The 8,980-nt window shown below is 51.0% G+C and overlaps 1 protein-coding gene and 1 long non-coding RNA gene across 2 annotated transcripts in view; both read right to left on the bottom strand.

Moving 5' to 3' along the window:
• Positions 1-946: 946 nt before the first annotated feature.
• Positions 947-3,592, bottom strand: FOXS1 (forkhead box S1). Its single transcript, XM_083507592.1, has one exon. It carries the CDS (start codon positions 2,599-2,601, stop codon positions 1,228-1,230), a length of 1,374 nt encoding a protein of 457 aa, XP_083363718.1. The 5' UTR covers positions 2,602-3,592; the 3' UTR covers positions 947-1,227.
• Positions 3,593-7,268: 3,676 nt separating this feature from the next.
• LOC310708973 overlaps positions 7,269-8,980 on the bottom strand; it is a 52,675-nt gene continuing 50,963 nt past the window's right edge. The window contains exon 2 of the long non-coding RNA XR_014527275.1: positions 7,269-8,509. This is a non-coding gene — a long non-coding RNA (uncharacterized lncRNA). The remainder of the gene's footprint in view (positions 8,510-8,980) is intronic.

The raw sequence follows: 8,980 nt of genomic DNA, 5'->3' as shown, positions 1-8,980 counted from the left end.
GAAAGGAGGGATTAGCTGGGATGTAACTGCAATAAATTGTAGCTGTAGGGTGACGCTGTGGTCTAAACCACAGAGCCTAGGGCTTACCGATCAGAAGGTCGGCAGTTCAAATCCCCGCGACGGGGTGAGCTCCGGTTGCTCGGTCCCTGTTCCTGCCAACCTAGCAGTATGAAAGCACACCAGCACAAGTAGATAAATAGGTACCACTGTAGTGGGAATGGAAACGGCATTTCCATGCACTCTGGCTTCCGTCACGGTGTCCTGTTGCACCAGAAGTTGTTTAGTCCTGCTGGCCACATGACCCAGAAAGCTGCCTGTGGACAAACGCCGGCTCCCTAGGCCCATAGAGCGAGATGAGCGCGCAACCCCAGAGTTGTCCGCGACTGGACCTAACGGTCAGGGGTACCTATACCTTTAACTGCAATAAATAAACAGAATGCTCAGAGTGGCTTTTTCCCAATGACATGGGACATTCTTGTTAAATAAGTTGCCACAAGGCAAGGCTACCTATGTGCATGTGCAGAAGGCAGGCTTCTTTATTTTAAAATAAAACTCACAGAAAGGAGGAAAACAACATGAAACCACCTAACATCTTCCACAAGCCCTGGTTTTACTTTTCCCTTGGGTCAAGGGGAAAATTCTGGCCACCTGGCAGCCACATCTGGGTCAAAAGGACCCCCCAGCAGCCCCCTCTGGGCACAGAGACCTTGGGCCACCCCTACACTGAGCACATCTGCTTGCTTAGCGAGCTGCAGACCAGAATGCAACATGGTTAATCGAGGCGAATTCAGAGGATGTTTTGCAAACACCGTTCATGCCCTGGCAAAAACCCACTTCTGAAACCTTCCAGCCCTGTCCTGCCACAAACCACATGCCCAGATGAGTCCCGACCCCTGCCCCCTCCCCTTTGCCCAGTTCCCACCCGGGCCGACAGAGAACGCGAATCTGCATCAAGAAGTGGGGAGTGCATTTATTCCGCTAACCAATTTTTCCTTCTTAAAAAAAAGCAGGTTCCATCCGCCGGCTGGGAGCTGCTGTTGCTGTTTTTATCCGGACGGGACGATAGCGTTGCCAGTCGGAAGCTGGAGGGCTCTGCTATTTTAGAGTCCCTTCTTCGCTCTGCCAGTCAAGAGTCAATAACTTACATGGGGGGGTCGAGCCCTGGTCCCCCGGCGGGGAGGACGCGAGTGCTGTCTGGTCCCGAAACACGCCCCCTGAACCCCTCCATCACTCAAAGAAGAACATCCCAGGGGTCCTGTAGAGACAGTGGGGGAGCCCTAGCTGGTACCCGCTGCCCCCTTGGAGGGAGAAGGGCCCCCCGCCCCAGGCTTCCTGCTCTCCTTGAAGTGGCATGAAGGGGGCTGGCTGGCTGGGGACCGAGGACCCAGGGGCCACGGTGGCTGTCAAAAGGTGCTCCAAGGCTGTGCTGCAGCCACCATGCTCGTTGACGCAGAAGTTCAGGGCCTGCAGGCGGCACTGGTAGTTCCCGCTCAGGGAATCGGCTCCCGAGTAGCCCAGGGAGCCGAAGACGGGCAAGACAGCAGGCTTGGCATAGGCCTCGCCTTCCAAAGGCGACGGCTGGCGGCTGCAGGCCTGGGCACCCTTGCTAGGGCCCAGGAAAGTTGGGGCCAGCTGCCCCAAAACCTTCCCATCCTGCCCGCTCTTGGGAGGCCCCAGAGGTGGTTTGGGGCTGCCCTGAAGGGGCTCCTTAGCCTCTGCGGGTGCCTGCGCCATCCTGTCGCCCGCTTGGCTAAGAGGGCTGGCTTGCATGCCCTCCAGGGCTGGCTCCTTTGCCTGGGAGCAGTCCAGCAGGGCTTGGTAGCAGGCCTGTCGGTCGTACGGGTGAAGTTTGGGCACCAGCTGCGGCGGAGCAAGGCACTGCTGCCCTGGTGGGTAGCTCTTGGCGCAGGCCAGGCCCCTGGAGCCCAGGTGCTCCTGGCAAGGAAGGGCCGGGTCACCGGGGCTTCGGCCTCCAACGACGGGCACCTCTAAGGGCAGCGTTTTCTCTTGGCAGGAACCTTGGAGCAGGCCCACAGCAGCTGACGAAGAACCGGAACCACTTTCTACTTTGATGGCTTTCTCCACAAACAGCGGGCATTTGGCCAGCGGCTTCCTGTGGCCCTCGGTGCCCCTCTTGCGGGTGAAGCGGCGTCTCCGCCGCAGGAAGCTGCCGTTCTCGAACATGTTGTGGCAGTCGGGGTCCAGGGTCCAGAAGTTGCCCTTGCCGGGCTTCTTGTCGTCCCGCGGCACCTTGACGAAGCACTCGTTGAGAGACAAGTTGTGGCGGATGCTGTTCTGCCAGCCCTGCTTGTTCTCCCGGTAGTAGCCGAAACGCGCCGTGATGTAGCGGTAGATGCCGTTGAGAGTGATCCTCTTCTCTGGGGTGCTCTGGATGGCCATGGTGATGAGGGCAATGTAGCTGTACGGAGGCTTGGTCCCTTCGGGGGCCAGCGGCGAACGGGACCCCTGGAACAGCTCTGGGGCTACGTACCTGCCGAAGCCCACGGCCAGCTGGCTGCCTTCTCCTCCTCCTCCAGCCTCGCATAGGGGAGGCAGGCTGGACCGGGAAGCAGCAGCCGGATGGAGATATTCCAGCTGCATCTCTCTCTCCTCCAAGCAGCCGCGAGTCCTGGGGAGACTCCCGTCCTACTGACTTGGTTTGAAACTCTGCTGTGGTCCAGCCTCTCTCCCGCCTGGAAAAGCAGAGCAGAGCGGCTCCACCTCCTGCCCACAGGGACCCAGAGGAGGGGCCGAGAGCAACTCCTGCTCCTTCTCAAGCCGGCCAGCCTCTGAGCATCATCGCCTCCGCGCAAGAGGAAATGCCACCTCAAAGCCTTTCCCAGACGCAGCTGGCAGGAGGCAAGCCCAGGATGGAGGTGGTGAAGGCAGCCTGGAAGCTGCAGCTAGGTCGTTTTGGGTTGTTTCGTTAGTCCAAGGAGAGTTTATAAAATAGAAGGCAGCAGTCCAGGACCAGGAGGCAGGGCGAGATTGGCAATACCCCCAAAATGTTTGGTGTCAGCAACGGCTACATCTGGGCCTGGACGGATAATTGCTGCTCTTCCTCTCTCCTGACAATGAGAACTTTGTAGGCATCCTGTGAAGCTAAGTGCTGGAAGACTCAAGACAGAGGAAAGGAAGGAATTATTCTCCACGCAGCACATAGTTAAACTATGGAACTCCCTGCCACAAGAGGCAGAGATGGCCACCAACTTGGAAAGCAGATTAGACAAGCTATCGATAGCTACAAGCCAAGGTGGTGATGCTCTGCCAGTGTGGTGTAGTGGTTAAGAGCAGTGGACTCGTAATCTGGTGAATCGGGTTCGCTTCCCCGCTCTTCCACATGCAGCTGCTGGGTGACCTTGGGCCAGTCACACTTCTTTGAAGTCTCTCAGCCCCACTCACCTCACAGAGTGTTTGTTGTGGGGGAGGAAGGGAAAAGGAGAATGTTAGCCGCTTTGAGACTCCTTAGGGTAGTGATAAAGCGGGATATCAAAGCCAAAACTCTTTTCTTCTGCCTGCAGTTGGGAGGTAGGAATGGTTCTGAAAACCAGTTTCTGGATACTGCAGGAGGCGAGAGGGCTGTTGGGCTTGATTCCTCCTATGTAGGTTTGCCTAGAAGTCCCACTGAGGTCAGCGGGTCTTACTCTCGACTGAGACCCTCCCTGCCTGCAGACTGTCTTGCCAGAGTGGTGCATGCTCTGGTTATCGCCCGCTTGAACTACCGCAATGCGCTCTATGTGGGGCTACCTTTGAAGGTGACCCGGAAACTGCAACTAATCCAGAATGCGGCAGCCAGACTGGTGACTGGGAGCAGCCTCCGAGACCACATAACACCAGTCTTGAAAGAACTACGTTGGCTCCCAGCGCATTTCTGAGCAGAATTCAAAGTGTTGGTGCTGACCTTGAAAGCCCTAAACGGCCTCGGCCCAGTATACCTGAAGGAGCGTCTCCATCTCCATCGTTCAGCCTGGATGCTGAGGTCCAGCTCCGAGGGCCTTTCGACAATTCCATCACTGCGTTGTTTTATATTCTGCTGGAAGCTGCTCAAAGTTGGTGGGGAAACCCAGTCACATGAGTGGGTAATAAATCATCATTGGAGACAACTCCTAGCAGTTGAGGTCCCTTTGCCCCCAATAAAATATTTGAGGGTGCTGAGCCCCACCCCAGTTGATGGGCATTGCCATTTAAATGGGTTGTGTGTGCCATGTCTTGTGATCAATTATGCGGGGTGAGGCTTACCAGTTCCCCCCAAATATTTTATTCAAGTTGGCACCCCTGATAAGAAGTCTCTAGGATTGCAGCCTGAACAAACCTAGACATCATCTTAAAAAGCAGAGACATCACCTTGCCGACAAAGGTCCGTATAGTTAAAGCTATGGTTTTCCCAGTAGTGATGTATGGAAGTGAGAGCTGGACCATAAAGAAGGCTGATTGCCAAAGAATGGATGCTTTTGAATTACGGTGCTGGAGGAGACTCTTGAGAGTCCCATGGACTGCAAGAAGATCAAACCTCTCCATTCTTAAGGAAATCAGCCCTGAGTGCTCACAGGAAGGACAGATCCTGAAGCTGAGGCTCCAATACTTTGGCCACCTCATGAGAAGAGAAGACTCCCTGGAAAAGACCCTGATGTTGGGAAAGATGGAGGGCACAAGGAGAAGGGGACGACAGAGGACGAGATGGTTGGACAGTGTTCTTGAAGCTACCAGCATGAGTTTGACCAAACTGCGGGAGGCAGTGGAAGACAGGAGTGCCTGGCGTGCTCTGGTCCAGGGGGTCACGAAGAGTCGGACACAACTAAACGACTAAACAACAACAACAGGATTGCAGTCTGAATTAACTGACCACTTGCGGCCTTTCCAATGGCACCCCAGAATCTACTGCTCCATAAGAACGTTAAGAGCCCAGCTGCTGGAACAGTCAGTGGCCATTTAGCCTGCATCCAGGCACTGGTATTCAGGGGCACAGTGCCCCCAACAGTGAGGTTACAGCCACCCTGGCTAGGAGCAAATGAGAGCTTTATCCTTGCTATTGCCTAATGCTAGGGCTGGGTGATGATTGACATGTTGCCTTCACAGAGGGACCTTGCTGTCATTATGCAGAGCGTAAATGTCGTGCTTTATAAATAAGTGACATTAATTGCACCAACATCATTTTAGGAACGTTTGAACAGCTTCTTCTTCTTAAGGTTTAAAATATTTTAACATTACTATTATTTCCTCCAAGATAATTTTTAAAAATGAACATGAGATGCAGCCTTTCAAAAATACCCTTTTAAAGTACAGTGGTACCTCTGGTTACATACTTAATTCATTCCGGAGGTCTGTTCTTAACCTGAAACTGTTCTTAACCTGAAGCACCACTTTAGCTAATGGGGTCTCCTGCTGCCACTGCGCCACCGCTGCACAATTTCTGTTCTCATCCTGAAGCAAAATTCTTAACCTGAAGCACTATTTCTGGGTTAGCGGAGTCTGTAACCTGAAGCATATGTAACCCGAGGTACCACTGTACTGAACCCCCCAGCACAGCAAACATGCCCCCTAGTGGCCGCCTGCCTCGTCGTTTTCTACCTTCTCTCATCTTTCGCTAGGTCTTTGCAAAACTATGAAGTTCACCGAATCAAAGCGAGAAACATGCGCAGACCATGCAAACATGCAAAATACAAATTATTTCAATAAGTGCATACAATTTTTGTAGAAAGATCTCATGATCATAGATAAAATGCAATTAGAACTATATTGGCGAAGGCACAGTATAAGCAAAAAAAGCGATATAGAGGCTCGATAGGAAGCTGGTTTCAGGAGTTCTTATTCAGGTTCCTTTTGGGATGGGAAGTTTAAGAAATCCACATTATGAGCACTAGAAGTCCTGTAGCTTCACAGTCCTGGCTGAGTGCTTTTTCAGAGTCACAAGACGTAACTTGCAGCAAACCTCTTATTAAATCCAGTGGGCATGAAATATACTCAGAGTCGCAAAGTGATTTCATGCTCTTTATTCAGCTCATAGTGGTGAGGAGGAATGAATGAAAGTCCCCTCACAGTATCTGCTTTATATACATTATTTACACAATGGGCTGCACATGATTGGCTAATTCCGGAATTCTACTGTAAGCCAATCAGGTTGTGGATTCACTTCTATCTGGAGCAGGATTGGGTAGTTCCTGCCAACCAATCATACTGCTGCATTGTTCTAGGACCAATCAGACTGCTGCATTCTGAATCCTATTGCTCTAGGACCAATCAGACTGCTGCATTTTGGATCCTATTGCTCTAGGACCAATCAGACTGCTGCATTTTGGATCCTATTGCTCTAGGACCAATCAGACTGCTGCATTTTGGATCCTATTGCTCTAGGACCAATCAGACTGCTGCAGTTTGGATCCTATTCAACTCAGTCCATAACAGGGCAGCTTCCTCAAAGAAGAGTTTTCAACAAGTTCACATGCGTAAGTTTCAGCAGCTGACTCTCCCCGAGAAGGCCTGGACCTTGCCCAAGCTGCTCATCTGCGTTACAAATGCCTCTCTGCTCTCTCCTGCACATGCACCACCACTAGCAGAAAAGCACCCAGCGATTTAAACTTCGGGTGCAATTCCCTTGCTATCCTTCTTGTCTGACATGTACCATACGCGGAAGGGATAACCGGATGTTGCTTCTGAACTGGGGTTCAGCCCACTGGGAGGTTTCTGTGTATCACTTTGTTTTTAAACTAAATTGGGAATCTCTTGAGAGCTCCAGGTAAGCACTGGGAATGAAAACAGCGGTGTCTTGTAAAATGGGATCCTGCTTCCCCCTAGCGGCAAATGCAAGAAAAGATCTTCTCCAAAGTCTGCTGCAGGGGTCAGCAAACTTTTTCAGCAGGGAGCCGGTCCACTGTCCATTAGACCTTGTGGGGGGGGGGGCGGACTATATTTTGGAGGGGGTGTGTGTGAAATGAACAAATTCCTATGCCCCACAAATAACCCAGAGATGCATTTTAAATAAAAGCCACTCTACTTATGTAAAAACACCAGGCAGGCCCCACAAATAACCCAGAGGTGCATTTTAAATAAAAGGATACATTCTACTCATGTAAAAACACGCTGGTTCCCGGACCGTCCGCGGGCTGGATTGAGAAGGCGATTGGCTCGGATCGGGCCCCCAGGCCTTAGTTTGCCTACCCATGGTCTACTGTTTGTTTACAATGACCCTTGACAATCTGGTGCAATAGTAGTAGTAGTAGTAGTAGTAGTAGTAGTAGTAGTAATAGTAGTAGTAGTAGTAGTAATAATAATAATAATAATAATAATAATTTTATTATTTATATGCCACCTGTCTGATTGGGTTGCTCTAGCCACTCTGTGCGGCTCCCAACAAAATATTATAAAACACAATAAAACATTGAAAACTTCTCTACAGTTGCTGTTGTGTACTACAACTCTTATCAGTCGCAGCCCACTTTGGACTACAACTCCCATCATCCCTTGCCAGCATGGCTGTGTATCAAGCTGCAGTCAGAAGCTCCAAGAGCAGGCTGGGAAGTACTCATCTGTGGCTGCACAGGTCTGAATTTTCGCCGCATTACAACAACCCTGTCTCTGCCTGTCTCTCTTGCACAGGCCTGCAGTCCTGGGGGGAGGAAATGTGTTTGCTCAGGACCTCAGCGAAGGTCAGCAGGGGGCTTGCAGAGATTTGTCCAGGGCGCTTCATCCTGATCTATTTGCAGAGAGGTTAAGACGACAAGCTATTTAAAGAAGATTCATTCTGTTATTTTTTGGGGGGTGGGGGGGAGGTCACACAATGTTGCGTCAAGTGTGTCCTCCCACACTTCCGAGTGCACTTTCCCAACTGCAAAAAGTCCAGCCTTTGGGGGAAGTGAGATTGTTGCACAACACATCCAAAGCAACTGCAATTGCGCAACCTGAATTTGACGGAATCCCCCGCGGAAATAGTGGCAGTCTGGAAGTGCCCCAGTCTCTAAAAAACTAGGGATGAAACCGGACTGACACACCAATCGCAGGTGGGTTCTTGCTGCCCATTCCCCTCTCCCATCCCAGAGTGCCTAGATACAGAAGATGACAGGGTTCCTCTGCCTTTAATAGTCCTAGGCTGCAGCTGCTGAAATTCTCTCTTGTTGTTTAGTCATTTAGTCGTGTCCGCCTCTTCGTGACCCCCTGGATCAGAGCATGCCAGGCACTCCTGTCTTCCACTGCCTCCCACAGTTTGGTCAAACTCATGCTGGTAGCTTCGAGAACCCTATCCAACCATCTTGTCCTCTGTCATCCCCTTCTCCTTGTGCCCTTCATCTTTCCCAGCATCAGGGTCTTTTCCAGGGAGTCTTCTCTTCTCATGAGGTGGCCAAAGTCTTGGAGCCTCAGCTTCAGGATCTGTCCTTCCAGTGAGCACTCAGGGCTGATTTCCTTCAGAATGGAGAGGTTTGATCTTCTTGCAGTCCATGGGACTCTCAAGAGTCTCCTCCAGCGCCAGAATTCAAAAGCATCCATTCTTCGGCAATCAGCCTTCTTTATGGTCCAGCTCTCACTTCCATACATCACTACTGGGAAAACCATAGCGTTAACTATACGGACCTTTGTTGGCAAGGTGATGTCTCTGCTTTTTAAGATGCTGTCTAGGTTTGTCATTGCATTTCTCCCAAGAAGCAGGCGTCCTTTAATTTCGTGGCTGCTGTCACCATCTACAGTGATCATGGAGCCCAAGAAAGTAAAATCTCTCACTGCCTCCATTTCTTCCCCTTCTATTTGCCAGGAGGTGATGGGCCCAGTGGCCATGATCTTAGTTTTTTTGATGTTGAGCTTCAGACCATATTTTGTGCTCTCCTCTTTCACCCTCATTAAAAGGTTCTTTAATTCCTCCTCACTTTCTGCCATCACTTTCTGCCATGTTGCTTCTACACAACTATAATTAAAGGCACAGTAGTCCAATTTTTGCCTTTCCTTCCTCCACCATCTCTAAAGTGATGTTCCTGTGGCTCTTGCATCTTTAATT

Source organism: Podarcis liolepis (assembly GCF_965112155.1).
Source record: "Podarcis liolepis genome assembly, chromosome: 6".
Taxonomy (NCBI): Eukaryota; Metazoa; Chordata; class Lepidosauria; order Squamata; family Lacertidae; genus Podarcis; species Podarcis liolepis.
Note: the sequence above shows the minus strand (reverse complement) of the source record. Positions and strands in the feature narration are given on the sequence as shown.

What these genes read in the sequence shown, in the direction of transcription:
- FOXS1 (XM_083507592.1), bottom strand. Translation starts at nt 2,601, where the DNA reads ATGCAGCTGGAATATCTCCATCCGGCTGCTGCTTCCCGGTCCAGCCTG.